Source organism: Bufo gargarizans, chromosome 5 (genome assembly GCF_014858855.1).
Source record: "Bufo gargarizans isolate SCDJY-AF-19 chromosome 5, ASM1485885v1, whole genome shotgun sequence".
In the NCBI taxonomy this organism is placed as follows: domain Eukaryota; kingdom Metazoa; phylum Chordata; class Amphibia; order Anura; family Bufonidae; genus Bufo; species Bufo gargarizans.
Window position 1 is genome coordinate 50,497,802 of NC_058084.1, and position 25,230 is coordinate 50,523,031.

Sequence of the window (25,230 nt, forward strand, 5' to 3'; positions counted from 1 at the left end):
ATCTAAGAAACTACACCCCTCAAGGTATTCAAAAGGGGGGGGTGTAGTTTCTTAGATGGGGTCACAAGGTATTTGGGGCCACAAGGTATTTCATTTTATTGCCTAATTTTCCATTTTAACCCATTTTTTCCACTAACAAAGCAAGGGTTAACAGCCAAACAAGACTGTATCTTTATTGCCCTGACTCTGCCGTTTACAGAAACACCCCATATGTGGCCGTAAACTACTGTACGGCCACACAGCGGGGCATAGAGTGAAAGGTGCGCCGTTTGGTTTTTGGAAGGCATGTTTTGCTGGACTGGTTTTTTGACACCATGTCCCATTTGAAGCCCCCTGATGCACCCCTAGAGTAGAAACTCCATAAAAGTTACCCCATCTAAGAAACTACACCCCTCAAGGTATACAAAACTGATTTTACAAACTTTGTTAACCCTTTAGGTGTTGCACAAGATTTAATGGAAAATAGAGATACAATTTCAAAATTTCACTTTTTTGGCAGATTTTCCATTTTAATATTTTTTTTCCAGTTACAAAGCAAGGGTTAACAGCCAAACAAAACTCGTTATTTATGGCCCTGATTCTGTCGTTTACAGAAACACCCCATATGTGGTCGTAAACCGCTGTACGGTCACACGGCAGGGCGCAGAAGGAAAGGAATGCCATACGGTTTTTGGAAGGCAGATTTTGCTGGACTGGTTTTTTAGACACCATGTCCCATTTGAAGCCCCCTGATGCACCCCTAGAGTAGAAACTCCAAAAAAGTGACCCCATTTTAGAAACTACGGGATAGGGTGGCAGTTTTGTTGGTACAAGTTTAGGGTACATATGATTTTTGGTTGCTCTATATTACACTTTTTGTGCGGCAAGGTAACAAGAAATTGCTTTTTTGGCATCGTTTTTTTTTTGTTATTTACACCATTCATCTGACAGGTTAGATCATGTGGTAATTTTATAGAGCAGGTTGTCACGGACGCGGTGATACCCAATATGTATACAATTTTTTTTATTTATGTACGTTTTACACAATAATTTCATTTTTAAAACAAAAAAAATGTTTTAGTGTCTCCATAGTCTAAGAGCCATAGTTTTTTAAATTTTTGGGCGATTATCTTAAGTAGGGTCTCATTGGCACTATTTTGGGGTGCACATGACTTTTTGATTGCTTGCTATTACACTTTTTGTGACGGAAGATGACAAAAAATGGCTTTTTTTACACCGTTTTTATTTTTATTTTTTTACGGTGGTCATCTGAGGGGTTAGGTCATGTGATATTTTTATAGAGCCGGTCAATACGGACGCGGCGATACCTAATATGTATACTTTTTTTTTTATTTATGTAAGTTTTACACAATGATTTCATTTTTGAAACAAAAGAAATCATGTTTTAGTGTTTCCATAGTCTAAGAGCCATAACTTTTTCAGTTTTTGGGCGATTATCTTGGGTAGGGTATGATTTTTGCGGGATGAGATAACGGTTTGATTGTTACAATTTTGGCGTAGATGCGACTTTTTTGATCACTTTTATTACCTTTTTTGGGAAGTAAGGTGGGCAAAATTCCAATTTCATCATAGTTTTTAATTTTTAATTTGTATGGCGTTCACCGTTCGGGTAAAGTAACATTACCGTTTTATAGATCAGGTCGTTACGGACGCGGCGATACCAAACATGTGTAGGGAATTTTATTTTTTTCATTTTTAATCAGTGATAAATGTGTTTTTTGATTTTTTACTTTATTTTTCACTTTTTTCACTTTTTTTTTGACCCAGACCCACTTGGTTCTTGAAGATCCAGTGGGTCTGATGTCTGTATAATACAGTACAGTACAATATATATTGCACTGTACTATATTTTACTTACACTGAACAGATCTATGCTTTCAGCACAGATCTGTTCAGCACCATGGACAGCAGGACGCCTGAGAAGGCGTCCTGTTGCCATGGGAACCTTCCCCGTCTGCTTAGTAGTGGCCAGAACTGCGCAGACGGGGAAGGGTAAGGACGGGGCTTGGGGGGCTGCCTGGAAGCTCTCTCCCTCTCCATTCGGGGGACTGCAAAGGCACAGCAGCCCCCCGATTGGAGAGGGAGGGAGCTCCCTCTTACTGTTAACCTTTTCCATACAGCGGTCCGTACAGACCGCTGTATGGAAAGGGTTAAACGGCTGACATCGCATCATCGCATCACATGCTGGCACCCTGGTATACCCACTAGACGCCAACGATTACGCAATGGGAGGCGGGCGGGGGATCGCGATCCCGCCTACCGCACCGCCCGCACCCCTCCCCCTGCACCTCCCACCGTGCTCGAATAACTCAGGGGTGCAGGGGGGAGGGATACAGGAAACAATTTTTAATCCTAAAGTTTCTGATCCCCGCGGTCAGGGACCGCGGGGATCAGAAACTGCAGAAATCGCAGGTCTGAATTGACCTGCGGTTTGCCGCGATCGCCGACATGGGGGGGTCACGGGACCCCCCCGCGCATTTAGCCTAGGTGCCTGCTCAATGATTTGAGCAGGCACCGGGTTCCGATCACTGCCAGCCGCACGGCAGTGATCGAAAATGCACAGGGCGTACATGTACGCCCTGTGTCCTTAAGTACCAGGGCACAAGGGCGTACCTGTACGCCCTGTGTCCTTAAGGGGTTAAAAAGCGGGTTTGGAAATTTTCTTAAAAATTTTAGGAATTGCTTCTAAAATTCTAAGCCTTCTAATGTCCTGAAAAAATAACATTTACAGAATTACAAATTGATGCCATCATAGAGTAGACATATGGGGAATGTTAAGTAATAAATAAATATTTTATGAGGCATCACTTTATGTTTTGTTTTAAGAGCAGAGAAATTGAAATTTAGAAAATTGCTAATTTTTCAGAATTTTTAGTAATTTGGGGATTTTTCCATAAATAAAAGGTGAAATATATTGACTCAAATTTATGACTGTCGTGAAGTACAATGTGTCACGAGAAAACATTCTCAGAATGGCTTGGATAAGTAAAAGCGTTCCAAAGTTATTACCACATAAAGTGACACTGGTCAGATTTGCTAAATTAGGCCTGGTCAGGAAGGGGGTAAATGGCCCGGTCTGGAAGTGGTTAATCTGTTGTATATCACACACCAGTGGACTGGTGGAGAGGTAAGAGGGACAGGAAATTATCATTTACTTGGTGCAGATCTGAAGATAATTTGTATGTCTACTTAGGCTACTTTCACACTAGCGTTCGTCGGTCCGCTCGTGAGCTCCGTTTGAAGGGGCTCACGAGCGGACCCGAACGCTTCCGTCCAGTCCTGATGCAGTCTGAATGGATGCGGATCCGCGTTCGGGTGTCCGCCTGGCCGTGCGGAGGTGTGCGGATCCGTCCAGACTTACAATGTAAGTCAATGGGGACGGATCCGTTTGAAGATGCCACAATATGGCTCAATCTTCAAGCGGATCCGTCCCCCATTGACTTTACATTGAAAGTCTGGACGGATCCGTCCGAGGCTATTTTCACACTTAGCTTTTATATACCAAAATAATGCAGACGGATCCGTTCTGAACGGAGCCTCCGTCTGCATTATTATGAACGGATCCGATCGAATGCTAGTGTGAAAGTAGCCTTATAGGGGTTGCCCATCCGGGACATTTAGGCATATTCACTTCAATAGCACTTCTGAAACCAGCAGTCAGATCTCTCAGCTATTTTCAGAAGTGCTACTGAAGTGAATGGAGGCTGGGCGCAACAAGGCCATGTTCTGGAGACAAGAGCAGGTGCCAGAGGTGAGACCCTCACCTATTTCCCATTTGTGGCATATCCTGTGGACATGCCATAAATGTCTCAGCTGGGAACACACAAGTGAATCCAAGAAGTAATGTGCCCACTTACCTTTCCATCAGTTATATATTTGCAGTTGATTTTCAAAAACTTCTCAGTGAAGGCTTCTTCTTCTTCTGATGTGGAAGATACTACCCTAGAGGAGCGGATGGAAGGATAGGCTGGGGAGGATGTCGACTCCTTGTGGCGACTGTTATCATGGTCCTAAAATAAAAGTCCAAACATTATGGCCAAACCACTGCACTTAAAGGGAAACTAAACAATGCAGACATTATCTTCCGGATAGGTCATCAGTATCCGATTGGGACCCCAGCCGGCCGATCGTTGTTTGAGAAGGTACGGGCGCTCACAGTAGCACCGTTGCCCTCTCTCTACTTCCCAAGTACAGCGGCATCCACTTGATGGTGGCTGTGACATCACATGGCCTAGGGGAAGTTTTGGACCCCCACCGATCAGATACTGATGACTTATTCAGAGGATAGGTCATCAGTAAATATCTCGGAAAACCCTTTTAAATGGCCAGCATCAGCGCCATCTCCGATCCCGGACACTGCCGGTGGGTGCCTGCTGTGTTATACAAAAAGAAGGGAGGACAGCACACCTATTTTGATAGGTAGTGGGTGCACGTCTCCAGGGAAAGTGGTAAACTTCCCCACACTAATCGGATGATCCACATATCCAGAAAAAATAAATAAATAAATAAATGAATGGAAACAGCACGTCCTGTTGACTTTATTCCAGAGGACATGCTGTCTCCATCCTCATTTTTCTGCTGTGTCATAAAGTCGGAAGCCACCATGTGTGGAGTGAGCTCAGAGCGTGAGCTCACTCCATACCTCCCCTTAAGGGCCCATTTACATGACTGAATGACTGCCGTGCCCATGTTGCGGACCACAAACAGCGGGTCCACAAAATACGGGCACTGGACACGTGAACTCCATGCTGTGGTGCTCTGACTTGAATGGTCCATTATCTGCAAAATACGGCAAAAGGTATAGACATGCCCTACCTTGCGGTGTGGAAGCAGAGACCCGGAAGTCCATGAAAGGGCTTCTGATCCGTGCCTCCACACTACAAAAGATAGGACACGTCCCATTCAAGTCAATGGGTCCACATCACAGCATGGAGTTAACACATCTGCTGCCCGTGTTTTGCAGACCCGCTGTTTGTGGTCCCAAACATGAGGATGGTGGCCACTTTTAAATTAGGAACCAGCAACACACAAACCTCCCAGGATTCGGCAAAGTTAAAATTAAGCTGTCAATTTATAAAAGGTGCCACTGACTCAAAAGTCAAACGAGAATTTTTTTTTAAATAAAAACATACAAATCTATACTTACTGCACTTTTCTCAAACTCAACTTCTGATGAGGTCGGAGACAATGGACTTATGGGGCTTAGGGATGGCGAGCTTTCCACACTGGAAATGTAGTCCGGATCCGGCACATATAGAAGCTTTAAAAAAAAAAAAAATATTAATATATATATATATATATATATATATATATATATATATATATATATATATATATATATATATATATATAAATAATAAAACGGTCATTTTCTTTTTAAACATCTTTTCGAAGACTTATTGCAGAGTTCTCCCAAGGATAACGGTATCCTCACGTGGCTGGTGCGGAATGGAGAATATGAGGTTGATGCGCGCATTCCCCCACATAGCTTTTCAGATATATCTGTTCTACACATCATTACGTTACCGACCCAGCCAGGTTCCTGACACCTGATCACCCTCATCATGGGTGATCTTCTGTATTAGGCCCCATGCACATGACTAGAATCCGTTTTGCGGTCCGCAAATTGCAGAACCTCAAAATACGGATGCAGGTCATCACATTATTTTTTTTTGCATTTTTTCCATTGGCTTTAATGGGTCTGTGTTCCGCATTTTGCCGACAAGTATAGGACTGTTCCTTCTTTTTTCGGAACTGACATTAGGATGGGGAAAGCAAGAGGATAATCCGTGTGCTTTCCACATTGGTATGTCCGTTATGTAAAAAGATGGAAAATGTCCTATACTTATCCACAAAATGTGGAACATGGACTCACTGAAAACAATGGGTCCACAAAAAAAACGCATATGCGTTTTGTGGATCCACAATCTGCGGACAACAAAACAAAATGTGGCATGGGGCCTTAGACAGGTCGTCACTAGTGATGAGCAAACTTCAATTTTGTAAGTTCGAGTTTGGGTATGTGCTGAATTGCGTTATGGATTCCGTTACCACGGACCATGACGGAATGACTTTAGAGGCATTCCATCATAATAGAAGTCTATAGCCAGCATAATGGATCTGTCCGGTTTCCGTTATGCAGGATCCCTACAGAAAACAGTGATTTTTTTTTTTACATTTTCTGTCCCTTTTTATTATCTTCATAAATAACCCCTTCAACCTCCTCACAGGCACATTAAAATTGGAAAACCCCTCCTGAAAAGGGGACATTTTTATTGTAGATTTTTAATATATGTCTGAAGTGAATATAGCTGGCGCACAACTCAGGAGACACAATTGCATTTTTAACCTCTTAGTGACATAAGGACCAGCTGGAATACGCTGTGTTCTAGTGTTAATAACTTTAATAAGTTTTTTCTTCCAGACATTTTTATTGTTTTTGCAATTGGTACATTTCACGGAATTAATTTACGGTGTTCGCTGTGTGATAACTTTATTCTGTGGGTCAGTACAAATACAATATTTGCCCCCTGCCCCCTCCTCCAGACTAAAGAGGGGAGGGTTGCTTTATCTGCCCACATCTTGGGATTGATAGAAGTTACAGATCTGGGCCTTGGCATTCCAAACAATAACAGAATCCAAAATCACAGCATTATCTCCACTACATCAGAAGATATAGCTGTTAGAAATTGGGTTGGCATGGCCTATATGTCTAGCTTCTATCAATCCCACGATATGAGCAGCTAAAGCAGCCCCCTCACCCTGCAGCCGAGCTCTGCTCAGGCTGAACTGTTAGGCCTCATGCACACAAGCGTATTTTCTTTCCGTGTCCGTTCGCGGAACCATTTCAATGGGTCCGCAAACAAAAAAAAAAAAAAAAAACGGAAGTTACTCCGTGTGCATTCTATTTCTGTTCCACAAAAAAATAGGATAGTACGGACAAGGATAGTACTGTTCTATTAGGGGCCAGCTGTTCCATTCCGCAAAATACTGAATGCACACGGATGTCATCCGTTTTTTTTTTTTTGGCGGATCCGTTTTTTTACGGACTGCAAAATACATACGGTTGTGTGCATGAGCCCTTAGGGTGCTGGCACACAGTGCAGTTCTTACATGCATTCAGGATGTAGTTTTTTATTGTAGCAAGCTAAAATTACTTAAAGAATTTCCACTATGCAGAACACCAGGGGTTAATAACGCTGCTTAACTGGCTAAATTGCATCCTGAACAAGTTAGAATTGCACTGTGTGCCAGTACCCTTAAAAGGGCTATCCGGGATTCTATATCGATGGCCTATCCTCTGGAAAGGTTATAAATATCAGCTCTGCAAAAGGTCTGACACCTAGGACCCCCGCCGATCAGCTCCACTGCCTCTTCCTTGGCTATGTAACATCACCGTAAATCAGTCACATGGCCCAGTTGTGGCTCAGCCCCATTAAAGTACCAAGCACAGCCGCTATCCAACGTATGGCACTGTGCTTGGAAAGCTGCCGGATGTCAGGTGCACTCGCCAGAGAGGCGGCTCCCTTAAACAAACAGTTGATCGGCAGGGGGTGACGGGACTCTGTCCCCCGACAATCTAATGAGGATCTATCCTGAGGATAGGTCATCTTTATCAATTCCTGGATTACCCCTTTAAGTCAGTTTCTCAAAGTTGTTAGGTCGGTTTCACAGTTTCATTTTGCAGCTGTAATGTTTAGGTGGTTAAGGCGCTTTTACAGCTAATAAAGGGGCACAATATAAAAGATTACAATAACTATTGCCAGGTAGAAAATAAAACACACTTGTATATATAAAAAAGAAAACAAAAAAAAAACTAGAGGATACCTGTCCAGCTACGACTGCTCTGGAAAACAGCTTATTTAGCTGAACCAGCTCGTTTGGGGTCGTATCAAACTTCAGAGAGATGCTATTTAAGGAATCCCTGGACTCAACCTGAAATAAGATCAAAATAAGGCACAAGTCAGCATCTTTTCATCAATCGTCAGGTAGAAGCAATGCATATGAAAGGCAAACTACAACCCCCCCCCCCCCCCCCAAACTCCATAAGGCCCCTATTACATGGGCAGATTATTCCATTACCACCATCACAATACGATTCTATCATAGAACTCACAATTGGCAAAAATGACTATTGCAATTTCACATAATATACAATCTTGAGTACTTGAAATGGCATATAAGATACACCCCCCATAATCTGCTAAGAACACTGATCATGACGATGTTCCCTAGACTAACATGTTATTAACACCCCTCCCCCCCCCCCAAATGAAAGGAGTAAGAAACCTTCTATCCTAGTTTATAGCATTAGATGAGTATGTGACATCCATTCGTTCCACAACTTGTCAAACTTCTGAGGACATCCACGCTTAACAAACACACTCTTCTCCAATATCAACATGTCGTTCACCTTCCTTTCAAACTCTTCAATCGCTGGCGGACTCCCCTGGATCCACCTCTGCGCCACCAGTTTCCTGGCTACATATAACAGTCTTACCACCGCCACCTTAACCAACTCACTTCCTCCAATCTCTGCCACATATCCCAGCACACACACCTTAGAATCTTTTTGCAAACTCAGCCCCAGCTTACGGTTAATCTTATTCAGCACCTCATCCCAATATCTACTTATGACAGAGCACGACCACATCATATGCACCAGATCCGCTCCTTCCTTCATACATTTCGGACACCTATCATCAGTCCTGACCCCGATTTTTCGTAAAAATACTGGTGTTTTATAAACTCTGTGGATGATAAAGAGTAGGGTTGTTGCGGGTATCGAAATTTCGATACCCAATCGATACTTTTGTCCCGGTATCGATACGATACCGGGATTTCCGTTTTTTCGATACTGGGCTGCGCTTCTGCGCAGTCTAGTATCTCTGAACATGAGCGCGCTGCTATCGGCGCGCTCATGTTCTCTCAGCAGCACGGGGAGAAGGAAGCTGTCCTCCCTCCCCCCTGTGCTGCTGCCGCTGCCACCAATGAGAAGAGAGGGGCGGAGGAGGGGCGGCAATGAGAAGAGAGGGGCGGAGGAGGGGCGGCAATGAGAAGAGAGGGGCGGAGGAGGGGCGGGCGCACCGTGCCACCAATGAGAAGAGAGGGGCGGAGGAGGGGCGGGCGCACTGCGCCACCAATGATAGGATTATTTCCCATACAGACCGGCGCCCAGCGATGTCCCAGCACTCACCATTAGTCCTGGGCGCCGCTCCGTTCGCCCGCAGTGCCCCATTACCGTCTCCTCTCCTGCTCCACATGCTGCTGATTACTATCGGAGCGATGGGAGGAGACATCAGCTTCACTAGTGGGCGTTCCTTCTCCCTGCGCTGCGATTGGACAACGCTACAGCCAGGAAGAAGGAACGCCCACTAGTGAAGCTGATGTCTCCTCCCATCGCTCTGATAGTAATCAGCAGCATGTGGAGCAGGAGAGGAGACAGTAATGGAGCACTGCAGGCGAACGGAGCGGCGCCCAGGACTAATGGTGAGTGCTGAGACATCGCTGGGCGCCGCTCTGTGTGGCCTAATAGTGAAAGTCTGGACTCATATACAGTAGTCAGTCTTTAACACATACAGGAGGCGGGTGCCGGCAGCAAAATCGCATTGCCGGCACCCTGCCCCTGACAGGGAGCTGCGATCAGCGGCAGTTAACTGCCGCTGATCTGCCAGTACCCGCCTCCTGTATAAAGGGGTAATTATCATTGGTGGTGCAGTGTGCCCCCCCCCCCCCTCAACCCCCCCATCCCATTAAAATCATTGGTGGCACAGTGCGCCGGCCCCTCTCAACCCCCCAGTATTAAAATCATTGGTGGCAGTGGCCACAGGGACCTCTCCCCTCCCCCTCATTGGTGGTGCAGTGGCAGCTTCTGATCGGAGCCCCAGCTGTGTAAGCCTGGGGCTCCGATCAGTTACCATGGCAGCCAGGACGCTACAGAAGCCCTGGTTGCCATGGTAACATCCCTGATGCTGTGTGCACAAAGCACAGAGCAGCAGGGACAGTGTGGAGTCCTATTCACCCTGATAGAGATCAATCAGGCTGAATAGGAAAAGGGATGAAAGATCCCAGGTTCTAGCCCCTAAGGGGGGAAATAGTTATTAAATAAAAAGTGTAAAAAAAAAAACCCACTAAAATATGAAGTATAAATCACCCCCTTTTCCCAATTTCACATATAAAATATATAAATAATAAACATATTACACGTCAGAAAAGTCCAAACTATTAAAATATAAAAAAAAAAAAATCTAGGTGGTGAATGCCGGAACAGAAAAAATAAAATAAAAACTGCGCGATTCGCCATTTTTAAAAATGAGGCATGCACGTGGCTTTTTTTGTTTATTTATTTCGCGTGGTATCGAATGGTATCGAGTATCGCAACCGAATCAAAAATTTGGTATCGCAACAACTCTAATAAAGAGTTGTGATAATTTCGCCTGCTCACTTAAAGACACTCTGGGAACTGCATCTAATATAGCATCCCACTGATCTTTCGAAACTGCACCCAAATCACCCTCCCACTTCAACATCCGCGACCGAGGGAACCCATCCAGAAACTTATCCAGTAATAACGTATACACCTGTGAAATCAGTCCTCTCCTCCCACCTTTTGAAAGAATAAGCTTCTGCACCACATCCGTTTTAGCTATACGACACCCTTTCCTTACTTTCTAATATATTTTAATTGTCCATATTGCCTCCTTTGCTGGTTTGATTCATTTTTTCCATCACACTATAAGTTGCTCTTTTCCAGGGGTTACGACCAGCCTGCAATCCAGCAGCGGTGGTCATGCTTGCGTACTATAGGAAAAACCGCTGTCCTATTCCCACAATATCAGCCACCAGAGAAGCTGGCGCTTTTTCCTATAGTGTGCAAGCACGGCCACCACTGCTGGATTGCAGGGTGGTCATAACCATGGAAACTAGCAGTGTATAATGCGATCCATCGAGTAAAGGAGGCATTTGCTGACGTAAGAGACAACCCCTTTAAGATGATCAGTAACGAGGGTTTGTATCAACACTCGTTAGCGATCATCTGGCAGTGTAAGGCTTCTTTCACACGAACAATACGGATTGTGTCAGGGTGCGTTTAGGGAAACTCGCACCATTTTGCAAGCAAGTCCAGTCAGTTGTTTCTGCATTTGCGTTCAGTGGTTCAGTTTTTCCTGTGCGGGTGCAATCAGTTTTGATGCATTTTTCACGTGCGTGAAAAAAAAAAAACTGAAAGTTTACAAAAAAAACATCTAGTAAATATCAGTGAAAAACACATTGCATCTGGATGCAATGCATTTTTTCACTGAAGCCCTATTCACTTCTATGGAGCCAGGGCTGAGTCGAAAAACGCAGATTATGGCCTAATGCACACAACCGTTGTTTTGGTCCGCATCCGAGCCGCAGATTTTGCAGCTCGGATGTGGACCCATTCACTTCAATGGGGCCACAAAAGATGTGGACAGCACTCCGTGTGCTGTCCGCATCCGTTGCCCCGCAAAAAAAAAAAAAAAAAAAAATATATATATATATATATATACACTGTCCTTTTTTTGTCCGTTTTGCGGACAAGAATAGGCAGTTATATCAAATGCTGCCCGTGCCCTTCCACAAATTGCGGAATGCAAACGGATGCCACCTGTGTTTTGCGGACCGCAAAACACACCATGGTCGTATGCATGAGGCCTATAGAACATGCTGAGATTCTCACGCAACGCAGAACTGACGTGTGGAAAAAAAAAAAAAAAGAAGAAAAAAAAAGAGTTTTCAGTCGAAGACATTTCTGCAGAGGCAGAGTCTGAACATACCCTTAGTCTAACTTCTATTCATTGCAGGCCACTGGAAAGCAGTTTGTCTCCTCAATATGGCTGATCATTATTTATCTGTATAATAAAAAATACTTAAAACTAAAATAGATTGGGTTTGGGAAGGAATTTTTCTTTTTAACGCACAATCACTGAGTTTTCCTAGTCTCTTGGCAGAAACAGGAACATTCATTGGTGCCCCATACCCCCATGCAAGTTGAAGAGGACACTATCTGCCAATATACTGTGCTCCTACAATACAATATTTTTTTCTTAATATACAAATTAGACCTTTGGTGCAATAAGGGAATCCCCATTGCTCCTGCTGCACCCAAGCTCCACTCCTTTCTGTGACCAGCTCCTCCCCGGCTGCGTTGCCAATGCCCGGCCCCGTCAGTCAAATGCAGATCGGATGCAGAGCCAAAACACGGTCCTGTGCATGATCCCTAAGCCTGGATTCACAAACAGTGCTTTGGAGTGTTTTTTCTTGCCCAAGCCAAGCATGCACATCGTTCTGCTGACCCTCATCTTGTGTGCATGCCCAGCTTTAGCCAACCAATAGGTGGTGCAAATTTTGACAGAAGTGACTGGCCACAAATGTATCATCCAGCCCGAGTCACTGTGATAAAGCGGGCATATCTTTGAACTTACTGATCCTGCCGTCACACCGTCTAACTATCAGAAGAGATTAGCGATACTGCCCCTCTGTATGTGAAAGAGCTGAACGGCTCCCAGCTGTGCTAATAAGGATCAAGACCAAACTTGGTGCACAAGGTCACACGTTCCCCCAGCACAAGAAAAAGAACACAAACTTGACGTGAATCAATGCCAGTAACACCCAGGTAGTAAGGCATGAACGAAGAAAGGGAAATTTCATTACAGGACGGTGCAAGAGAAATAACCGGAGAGGAGATTCATACAAAACAGGAAAGTGGCAGAAAGTACAACCACAGAACATTACACCGTAAGGCCTCTTGCACACGAACGTTGTGCATCCGTTCCATGCGGCGACTGATCATGATCCGTCCGCACCACAAAAAAAAATAAAAAATAGAACAAGTTCTATTTTGTTGCGGGGCGGAGGCACAGACTGAAACACCACAGAAGCACTACGGAGTGCTTCCGCGGGCTTCCGATCCGTGCTTCCATTCCGCATCTCTGCGATTGCGGACCCATTCCAGTGAATGAGTCCGCTTCCCTGAGGCGGAGTGCACACGGGCCGGTGCATTGCGGACCCGCCGTATGCGGGCTGCAATACGGCCAACGTTTGTGTGCAAGAGGCCTAACTCAACATAATCAGTGCAAATTCTCCTGTGGTGCTGATTGTGGATCCACAACGTGTCATCTCAGGCCTCGTTCCCATTTCTGTGTCAGTTTGACATCCATGGAAATTTTTTGCTAAATGTTTTATCCCTGATGATGTCCGTGAATGATCCATGTGTGGTCCGTGTGTCTGTTTTTTACCCTCCATGTGTCATCTGTATTCCACGGACACTGCTCATCTGAAAATTAATTTGCAGAGCATCTCCTACCAGTGGCCAGTGAAAAATGGTCATCCGTGTTGTCAGTGGACCGGGCTCATTTTCATTTTTGCCTCACACATTCCAAAAGCCTTCACTTTTTTTAAATTTTCCATTCACATAGCCATGTGGGGGCTTATTTTTTTGAGGGATAAGTTGTATTTTTTAATAGACACCATTTAATTTACTATGAATTGTATTGGAAAAAAAATAAAAAAAAAAATGAATTCAGACAAGGTTTTATGGGTTTTGATATTATAGCATTCTGTGGCTCAATAGAATTACAGGGGAAACCAAATTTTTATAGTCTTTTTTTTTTTGCTTTACTACTTTTTGGGGTGTGTACAACTTTTTGATCACTGTTATTCCTTTTTTGTTTAGTTTTTTTTTTTGGGGGGGGTGGGGGGGGCGCAAGGTGACCTAAAATAAAGGCAAATCATGTGTTCCTAAAAATATTTCCTGTGCGGTGTACACTTTAATGGGGGGGGGGCATTAAAGTGTACACCGCACAGGAAATATTTTTACATTTTAATAGTACAGGCATTTTTGGTTGCTGGGATAACCGTTCTATTCATAAATTCTTTATTTACTTTTAAATATAAACTCAGGAAAGGTTTGAATTTTTAAACTTTTTTTTTTTGTTTAGTTTTTTTAGACAATAACTTTTAGCCCTCTTCGGGGGCTAAAACCTGGGATCTTTTGATCACTTGTCCCATAGACTAAATAGGGAATTATTATGGCCTATGGAAGTTTGACGTTCCGCCTGCTTTGCAGGCAGTTTACCCCCACAAGCCTGCAAACCTCAGAAGGCCCCAGGTTGTCATGGTAACAAATCATAGCCCTGCGATTTCACGGCAGGGGTCCTGATCATAAGGCAGAGAGCCCCCCCTCGAGACACCTCGATCGATACTCACTGCGTCATTGCCAATCCCGGTCATTACGGCCGGGTGCCTGCTATATTATACAACCGGCACCCGCCATGTATGGAGTGGGTCAGTACGGCAGCATGCTCCATACAATCACTCAGCCACTATGATGTACAGGTATGTCATGTCATGGTGGCTGAAGGTGTTAAACTCAAGAACACATCCATGACAAACCGGAAATGTGAATGAGAACTTAGGCCAAATGCACATGGCCGTGGAACGGTCCGTGGTATCCCGGCCTGGATTCCTGCTGACAGCAGGAGCGCACGGCGTCATTGGTTGCTATGACGCCGTGCGCTTTATGCCGCCGCTGCACTACAGTAATACACTCTTATAGATCATTATACTGCAGATTTCCACCACAGATTTCACCCTTTGCGATGCATAGTGTGAACTCTACTGCAAATCCGCATGTAACACATGCAGCAAACCTAAACAATATGCAGTCGAGTCCCATTATTATGACCAACCGCCACGTGCAGCACAGACACACGCTAGACGGGCTAGAAGTGAGTCAATAATCTCCTGGTAGGCTATCTGGAGCCATGCTGCATCCCACAGCTGCTGAATGGTATGTAGGGCAGGATCCATAAAGTGAACACGATGTTGGTCCAACAGATGCTCAATTGGGTTCAAGTCTAGGGAATTAGGGAGGGCCAGGTTAGTACTTGGAAGTCTTGGTCATGCTTTTTCAACCAACGTCAGGCATTTCAAGCCATGTGACATTTCGCATCGTCTTGCTGGAAGATCCCATCCGCTCCAAGGAAGACAATCAGCATGTATGGGTGTACGTGATCTGCAAGGATGGATTCATACCGAATCCAGATACTGCCGAGAAAATTGGAGTCTTTTCTGCCAATGCAACTCCATTAGTGGAGGGGCAGTGACAATCAGTCTGCTTTAGAGCCCCATAGCAGTAGGGTTCGCTGAGCTCCGGTAACCCCTGGATTATTTTGGTGGTGAGCTGCTCCATTGTAGGGTCGGTCCTCCCTCGTGCACCTTGGTAGCCGACGTTCACCTCTTACATCAATGGCACCGCAGTCTCCACATCGCTTATTCACAATGGCGCCATTTGTCCTCTCACCATACACTTTCACCACAGCAGCACAAGAACAGGTCACAAACTGCGCAGTGTCAGAAATACCGCCACCCTTGGCCAAAAGCCAACAATCATTCCTTTTTGAAACTCTGATAAAATCGCTCCTTTTACCCATGACAGCAACGAGGGATGTGTGCAGACAGCCCATCACACGGTATATACCCACCGAGCCAGCTCAGCACACGTGACTTCCTTCATGAGCTACACGCTGCTGACAAGGAAAGCAGAAATGGCCGCAAAAAAGGGACTCGACTGTGCAGAAAGAGTAGGGCATAACTTTAACCGACCGGAATACCCCTTTAATTCTTGCTGTACTAATATATAAGGCTGGAGTCCTTGTACTTTTGTGAGCATGCTAAAAAGTTCTCAAAATTCAGAAATTGCCCGCCCTTGCCACCCACTGCTGATTGACAGATTTCTCACAATGCACAGCACAGGGACAAAGCTGCCCACCGGCAACAGGGGGGGACCGGCAGCTGCCAAATACGACAACCCAGCTCCCATTACAGCAGGTAAACAGTGATCTTAATAAAAGTATGGCAAGAAAAAAAATAAAGTGAGACACGGCTGTAATCAGTCTCTGCCGCTACTTTATGCGCAGTCCATTAAAAAACTAAATATTCCTAGAAACAATGGTCAGTGATGAATTTTATAAAGCCACTGAGTAAGACAATGAAGAAATATAGGGAATTCCAGCAAAATCCGTATTATGGCTCGTTCACACGACCGTTGGTGTCCCGTGCTGTAAACCGCAAATTGCGGTCCACAATGCACGGGCACCTTCCGTGGGGCAGGCGCATGGGGATCGCAGACCCATTAACTTGAATGGGTCTGCGATCCCTCCGTTCCGCAAAAAGATGGAGCATGCTCTATCTTTTTGTGGTGTGGAGGCACGGAACGGAACCCCAGAAAGCACTCCCTAGTGCTTCCGTTCCGCATCTCCGGATTTGCGGACCCATTGAAATGAATGGGTCAGCATCCGTGATGCGGAATGACAACGTAAAGGTGCCAGTGTATTGCGGATCCGCAAATGCGGTCCGCAATACGGGGACGGGACACCAACGGTCGTGTGAATGAGCCCTTATAGAGAGCTGAAAGGGTAAAACACAGATATCTGCAAATGAGAAGCGGGTAGCAGAACCAGTAATTATGCACACAGGGGTGAAGGAGAAATTTTGTAATATAGATTGTAAGTCAAATCTTCGATGTCCTCCCCAGAGGATTGAGGAAAAACAAAACCAAAAAATAATAAAAAACACTGATTTCTCGAAGCCACACGGTTCCGGATTCGGTCTCCCATAGTAACAGGATAAGAAGCTGACTGCAGCAGGGTTTTGAGGGTCATTTCAAGAACATAGCTGCGAGAAAGGCTCTATTTTCAGGAACTACGGCGAAAACGGAGCTATAATCTTTAAAAGAGTCGGATCAATGGCGGTGACCAGGAGGAGGACGCAAGGTGACTTCTCCCTGGCAAGGTCAAGGTAGATTTCCATCCTTCACCCCGATGCCTAGTCATCAAGCTCAGACACTTTACAAATAAAGCAAAACTGGGCTTAGAAGTATACAATGCAAAGGAAAACAATATACCAGTAACGGACCAGTGCACCGCCGGTCACTGGCACGATTCACACTCCACAGGGGGAGGGAGGAGGGGGGATACATTAAAGTGCATAGAAAGAAAGCTTACCGTGTACTCCATGGTTCCCTTTGGCTTTAGGAAGGACATCCGCCGCCCATCTTTCTTCTCCAGGGTCTTTTTCTGGCCGGTATCTGAAGGATAAAGAGGGTAGCAACGCGTTAGATTCATGTCCCTCCTTGTCACAGGCTTCGGAGAGGAGCGCGGCAGGCAGACATCTATTTCACCACTTATACAGCCTGCTCTCTGTAACTGGAGACTCGGTCTATCAGAAATCCAGCTGCCTGCGTGTTTTTTTTTTTTTTTAACCAATATAAAGTAGTGTGACAAGTGCAATACATTCGCTCCGGCTGTGCATCCTATTATCCAGTGAAAACGGCCATTACAACACGCACGTCGTCAAACATGTAAACACTTTAAAGAGCCGAGAAGCGAATGTGCAGCGTGTTCTCATCAGAGGCATTACTACCGCGCTGCGGGGACTAATCAGTCGCTCATCACCGGAAACATTAACAAAGAATGAACAATTTGGGATGAATTCATTGACAATGAACAGATCCACCCCCGGACCCCCCCCCCCCCCATTTAGTTCAGATCTCCGTGTGGATGAAGGAATCCAACCGCTTCGAAGAAAGTTTTGCCTCTTTTATCATATCACCAAAACAGGCTTCTGCAACCTTCGGCACTCCAGCGGCTGTGAAACTACAACTCCCAGCATGCTCGACTGTTCTTCTACCTCCCATTGAAGTGAATGGAGCACTGTGGGAGTTGTAGTTTCAGAACACCTGGAGTGCCAGAGGTTGCTGGGGTTGTCCGAGTTATGAAAAAAAATAATATAGCACTGAAAATCTGATATATAACTGAGCTAAGGCTACTTTCACACTAGCGTTGTTTAAATTCGGCGTTCAATTCCGACACCGGAACTGCCCGCCGGATCCGGAAAAACGTGTGAAAAAGGATTACATTTGAATCCTGATCAGGATTTTGATCACAATGAAAAAATGCATTGGAAAAAACGGATCCGCCATTTATGGACTTTAACTTTTTTTTCACATTTTTCGGGTTTAACATGCAAAAGCCGGACCCGGTTTGACTGAACACACGGCGCCGGATCCGGCGTTAATGCAAGTCAATAGGAAAAAGGCCTGATCCGGTGTTCAGTCAAAGTGTTCAGGATTTTTGGCCGGAGGTAAAAATACTGCATGCTACGGTTTTCTGAAAAGCCTGATCAGTCAAAAAGACTGAACTGAAGACGTCCTGATGCATCGTGAGGGACTGACTCTCCATTCAGAATGCATTAGGATAAAACTGATCAGTTCTTTTCCGGATTTGAGCCCCTAGGACGGAACTCAGCGCCGGAAAAGAAAAACGCTAGTGTGAAAGTACCCTAAGCAAGTTTTATGCAAAAAAAAAATAATATATATTTTACCTCATTTCCCTGGTTCTTTTCTGGGCCTTTGTTTACATGCAATAAAAACAACCTCTGCCCCCCCCCCCCCCCCCCCCCCCTGCTCTGCAAAGGGGGTGAATACAAGAGCTGCCCTGAGTGACATGTCTGCCTGCTGGGAGACTCTGCAGCATGTTGTATGTGTAGGACTACAAATCCCAGCTGTATAATGACACTGGTAAGGGAGTGGATACAAGAGCTGCCCTGAGTGCTAGGAGACTCTGCTGCATGTTGTATGTGTAGGACTACATGTCCCAGCTGTATAATGACACTGCTAATACACACAGGATCTTCCCCCTACCTTCTTCTGTAATGCTCGCTCTAGTACATCAGCTCCAGTGCCCAGAATTGTCCCTGCTGCAGAGCTACCCAGTGTGTGCAGCTGAAGGGGTTAAGAATCCTAGCAGAGAGCAGACGGCAGTGAAGGGGAGGCGTGGCCAGCACAGTGACATCTCCTACAGGCTTGTAAACGACCTTTATCAGAGCAGGGAGAGAAGCTGACATCACAGGTCATGTGACCCTCAGTGAAATCTGAGAAACCAGCCACCGGAGATAAAGTGAGTGAATTGGAAAGCTGTTACATTTGCTTAGTTAGGAACATAGAAAGAACAAAAAAATAACTCGGACAACCCCTTTAAGGGCTCATGCACACGACTGTATGTATTTTGCAGCTCGCCAAAACGGATCCACAAAAAATATGGACGACGTCTGTGTGCATTCCGTATTTTGCAGAAGAGAATGGCAGGGCCATAATAGAACAGTCCAATCCTTGTCCCTAATGCGGACATTAATAGGACAGGTTCTATTTTTTTTGCAGAACGGACATACGGAATGCACATTTTTTGCAGACCCATTGAAATGAATGGTTCCGCATACGGTCAGCAATCTGAGGATCAGATCTGGATCTCAGATGGAAATTTATGACTGCTTGTAAGTCGATGTGTGAACATACCCCTAGTGAGCTTTCACATCTCCGGCAAACTGTTCTGGATGTCGGCCGGACCAATGACTGTTGCTTTTGTCTGGCCGAAACCCGGCATTTATGCGGATCACCGCTGGACCTCACTATAGTCAATAAGGACCCGTCAAAAGACCTATAATATCCGGCAATGCCCGATCCTGCTGGAACCGCCGATCAGATCTGCTGCCGGAGATGCCTTCGGATACCTGCACACATTGCAAATTACATGTGGTTTTTCCACAAGCATAATACAGTACCAGCAAAGGGAATGAGATGTGACAGATGTCATGTACTGTGCACGGTGTATATTTTCTGCGCAGATATTGGCCTGCGGTGTGGATTTTTAACTGTGTTTAGTGTGAATTTCATCCCGTGCAATGTAAAGGACGAGAATGGGGTAAAACCGCATCAAAATCCACAAGTAACACATGCAGATTTGGTGCAGAGACGCAGAAAAATTCTGTTTGGAAACCCGGCGCGTGTGCATGTACCCTTCATTTTCAACAGGAAACGTAAAAACTCCTATGTAGGTTAAAAGGGGCTTTTCCCTGGTGGTCTAAGAAGTCCGTTTTTGGCGCTCATCCACATGGTTTTATTATGGCTGCAAACAACCTCAGACTTCTGGACACCAGGATGCCTCAAATACAGAAAGGATATCCTCTTGCACGCCGTTTTAGGGCTCATGCACACGACTATGTTTAGTTCGCATCCAATCCACATCTTTTTCGGATCAGATGCAGACCTATTCATTTCAATTCATATGGCCGTTCCATGGCTCCGCAAAAAAAAAAAAAAAAAGACAGAACATGTCCTACTCTTTTCCGCAGACAAGGATAGGACATTTCTAGAGGATTTAAAAAAAAAAAAAAAAAAAAAAAAAGGATGGTGGCATGCACGCAGCTAGGATCACTGTTTTGCAGATTCGAGATTTGTGGACTGCAAAACACATACGGTCACGTGCATGAGGCCTTAGAAAAATAAATTGCGGCACGCTCCCTCAGAAGCCATATCACAGAGTTCAGTAATAATTGGCAACCTGAGTAGAAACTAAAAAGCGAGGGATTAGGCCACATCCACATGAACGTATTTTCTTTCGGTGTCCATTACGTTTTTTTTTTTTGCGGAACCATTTATTTAAAAAAAATAGAAGTTACTCTGTCTGCATTCCGTATGTCGGTATTTCAGTTCCTAAAAAAAAAAAAAAATATAAAAAAAAATAGAACATGTCCTATTATTGTCCGCATAATGGACAAGGATAGGACTGTTCTATTAGGGGCCGGCTGTTCTGTTCCGCAAAATACGGAATGCACACGGACGTCATCCGTATTTTTGCGGACCGCAAAATACATACGTGTGCATGAGGCCTTAAAGTTTTTTTTCTGGCATTCTCCAGAGCTCTAGAGAGGATGGACCAGCAGGACACGTGGCAGCAGCGCCTCCTCACCTACACGGATACACTGGAGCAGTCTGAAGTCCATATCTTGCTCACAGAATTGTTCAGACTGGATACAACTGTAATAAACTGCCAAAGTGTTAAAGGGGTTGTCCGAGTATTAAAAGGGGTTGCATGTTTTTTACTACTGATGACCTATCTCCGGATACAAACACCCGGCACCCCCACCAATTAGCTGTTTGAAGAGAAGGCAGCGATTGGCGGGGGTCCGACTCCCAGCACCACTGCCAATCAGCTGTTTAAGGGACAGTAGCGCACACGTTATGTTCATCGGTCACATGGCCAAGGCACAAGTCAGTCCCTTTCAAATTAATGGGCTGAGCTGCAATACCAAACACAGCCACTATCCAATAGACGGCACTGTGCTTGGTATGCTGCCAGCTTCAAACAGCTGATCAGCAGGGGTACCAGGAGTCGGACCCCCACCGATCAGTGTACTGATGTCCAATCCGGATGATTTAAATCATCGGTATTAAACACTCCGTCAACTCCTTGGTTGACGAGAGATAAACTGAATACAAAAATTCTGTGATCTGGACACCCATGTGTCCAGCGCCTCTTTAAGCTTTATTTACACCGCCCGGCAGCTCCACATAACGCCTGCATCGTCCGAGAATCCAAGGCCATTTAACGTGGGCAAATCTCAGCTGCTTTCTAGAAGCGTCAGTCACAGCGGAGGACGTCACCGAACTGCCACCCAGCAAACCGTCCCCAGTAATTGTCTGTGCAGCTGCCGGCTTCACCCCTCCTGAGATCTGACAGCGGGTTCTCGGAGAACACAGCTGTCAGGAAGTAAGACACCCATCATCATACAGGATCCGTATACATCACATTGGTTGGCCATATCTACAGTGTCACGTAAATAACACCAGATTACTGGTAACCGGTCTTCTTGTAGCATTAACACAACCTGACAGATGCCACAAGATCACGTATTTTGGGTAGAAAGGGAACCTGGTTTGCACGGTCTGCACGGACTTAGGATCCTACTTCTGGGCCCCTAACACCGCCGATGGACAAGAAATCCAGTTGAGAAGCGCTAGTTTAAAAGGCCTTTACACAGGCTGATGGAAAGTGCACTGGGGACAATCTATGGCTACCGTCATCATATGTGCCATGGACAGACGTGCCGCTGACAAACGACCATCTTGTAGACAGATTTATGCAGAACAATAATCAGAAGCGACAACTCACACGAAGGTTCATTCCCAATAAACGGCCCGATCACCTGCCCATGTAAAAGTGATCCTTAGTATGTTCTCCGCGTTTGCATGGGTTTCAGTCCAGACGCCAAAAACATATTGACGGAGTAATTGTTTGCCCACGCAGTACTACAGATACCATTCCCAGTGCAGGTGTTAGACCTTCCCGCAATGGCCAGTCTGCCCAGTTAGGACGCATTCGATATAAGGAAAAAAGTGTCGACCTGTGAGCGCTCCCATGGTCCCGGCCACCAGAGATTGGCACTTTTTTCTATAGTGTACAAGCGTGACCGCCACTGCTGGATTGCAGGGTGGTCGTAAACATGGAAACGAGCCGTGTGTAATGTGATAGAGAAATTACCAAAGCCAGCGAAGGAGGTAATATGGTCATCAGTATTAATATCTCAGAAAACCCCTTTTAAAACAGGTTGTCCAAGTTATTTTCATTGATGACTTAATCTCAGGATAGGCCATCGATATCAGATAGGTGGAGGTCCGACAACCGACACCCCCGCCGATCAGCTGGGGCCAGGCAGTGAAAATGTCATCACACCTGGCCCTGTTGCAGAGAGAGCAGAGCCTCTAGGTGTAATGCCAACACCCCCGTTGCTCCTAGAAGCTAATTTGCATATATTAAAACTAAGGCTACTTTCACAGAAGTGTTTTTTGTGGATCCGTCATGGATCTGCAAAAACGCTTCAGTTACAATAATACAACCGAATGCATCCGTCATGAACGGATCCGGTTGCATTATGTCTTCTATAGCCATGACGCATTTGTCATGAACACCATTGAAAGTCAAAGGAGGACGGGTCCGTTTTCTATTGTGTCAGAGAAAACGGATCCGTCCCCATTGACTTACATGGTGCGCCAGGACGGATCAGTCTTGCTCCGCACCTGTGCAAGTGCACATGTGACAGGTCAGGCAGCGTCATAGGTACAAATCTGCTTAGAAATTGAAAAGAAACTCCAGCTCACCTAAGATAAGGACACGCCCGGAAGGTCTGGATCAGAACCGCTTCAAACTTGTAAAAAAAATCCAGCACAAGTCATTAAAATCCATGCATTCTTAAAATTTTCAAATAAAGACATAAAAGGTGTGGAAACAGAATCTCCGTTACTCCTGTTTACGCGTTTCAGAAGTCTTCACGTCCTTATTCATAACTGATGAAGACGTTAAGACGCCTGAAAAGCGTAAACAGGAGTAACAGAGATTCCATTTCCACACCTTTTAGGTCTTGAATTTTCAAATAAAGAATACATGGATTTTAATGGATTTTTCTACAAGTTTGAAGCGGTTCTGATCCAGACCTTCCGGGGGTGTCCTTATCTTAGGGTAACGGGAGCTGTAATGGCCACTGAAGAATCTAGCCCAAAATGACTGTGGCAAAGTAAGAAAATCACTGATTTTAGGTGGAAGTGCACGGAGTGGTAAATGATGGTATATCCCTCAAGACACAATGGCCTCAGGATACAATATTTCCAGCATACCGTGGTCTTTTCTGACCCATCGTAAGTTGAAACCAGACTCAACATACAATATCTCCGACTCAGATCCAACCTACACTTCTCCGGTATAATAGCTGGATTAGTCGCTAGTTATCAACTGTTCCTGACTTTTATATGTAAGGACTTGCTTTTTGTCTTAGCTATCTGCTTATTTTTCTTAAATCTTCATTTTCTCTTATCTTGGATGACATTTTGGGGCCTTGGAACAGATTACTCAACTTACAATGGTTTCAACATACAATGGTCGTCCAGGAACCAATTAATATTGTATCTTGAGGGACCACTGTAATTGAATGCTGTATTTAATATCAGGCCTACAGGAGGGTTTCTCTTCCAACACCGGAAGACCACGTCCAGGAAATCAAGTGAAGCTCCTCTTAGAATATCTTTCTGCACGTCATGCATTTTTTATATTAGTTGGCGTAGTGCTAGTCTTATTCTTCCTGAAGGAGCAGTTTGGGTTTCAAGGAGATTAGACGATAATGAAATACACTTATTATCAGGGGAGACGAGATGCACGAGGCGGCGAAGGAGCGCGCAACACTCATGGGTCAGCAACTTTACAGAGAACTTCAGTGTGGGATGAAGAGCAATTACACTTAATGGGTTTACTGTACCGTACAGGAGAATATCAGACCACGTATAATCACCACAGGCAGAGGAGAGAGCGACCCACAAGCACCCACAGCTCGGACGGTATCTACAAAGCCGGAGATCACCACCATAGTCCCAAAATAAACTTGTATTGATCCAAATGACAGCAGAAACAGAGCCGCCTTGTGAATCTCCACTGCACACGGAGCAAAGACACAAGATGGGGCCCGAGGTACCTGGCGGACCTGGGTGCAGCAAGCATTCGGTTAGTCACATCTGGATGAAGGCTCAAAAAAAGAAAATATAAAAAAAATAATCAACAAAATCCCATTGCTTGCATTCGTTTTTCTGCTTCAATACTGGACGGAGCATCAACATATAAAAAAAAGATCACCACTGAGGTCAGTCACTGGTGGCAGTAGTGCATGCAACCCCATCTGGAAGTTTACAGGCCGGGGACCTTAACAGGGTTGTCTCATCGGAGACATGGGGGCATATCTCTAGGACAGTGATGGCTAACCTTCAGCACTCCAGCTGTGGTGAAACTACGACTCCCAGCATGCCCCATTCATTTTTATGGAGTTCTGTGAACAGCCAAGCAAGTGTGCATCTTGGGAGTCTTAGTTTTACCACCGCTGGAGGTTAGCCATCACAGTCCTAGGATATGTCACCAATGTCAGACAGGTGTAGATCCCACTTCCGAGACCTGCTCTTATCTATAGAACGGGACCCTCGAAGTGAGCATTCTCACATGAGTGGCCGCCCTCCATTTATTTCTATGCCAGTTCCGAAAATAGCTGACCACTGGCTCGGCTATTGCCGGCAGCCTCATAGAAGAGAATGGAGAAAAGGCTGTTCGCGCTCTGTTAATTTCTATGGGACGTCCATGCTCACTCGGCTTTATTAATAGGGAGCAGGCTGTGCATCAACAGTGTGCTCTTCTTCAATTTCAGGAGCCCATTTTAGAGACGGGTGCGGGTCTCAGAGGTGGGACTTGCACCTATCTGACTTTGATGACATATCACAAGGACGTGCCATCAAAGTCCCAGATAGCACAACCCTTTTAAGATCCTGGAATGGAGCCAAGG

At 45.2% G+C, this 25,230-nt stretch overlaps 1 protein-coding gene across 2 annotated transcripts in view; it reads right to left on the minus strand.

Moving 5' to 3' along the window:
- OXR1 (oxidation resistance 1) overlaps window positions 1–25,230 on the minus strand; it is a 114,024-nt gene that overhangs the window by 65,416 nt on the left and 23,378 nt on the right. For both annotated transcript variants that reach the window (XM_044292922.1, XM_044292921.1), the window contains exons 2-5: window positions 17,028–17,110; window positions 7,828–7,935; window positions 5,147–5,260; window positions 3,858–4,010 (exon numbers count right to left, since the gene is read on the minus strand). In XM_044292922.1, the coding sequence (XP_044148857.1) occupies window positions 3,858–4,010; window positions 5,147–5,260; window positions 7,828–7,935; window positions 17,028–17,110 (458 nt within the window). The remainder of the gene's footprint in view (window positions 1–3,857; window positions 4,011–5,146; window positions 5,261–7,827; window positions 7,936–17,027; window positions 17,111–25,230) is intronic.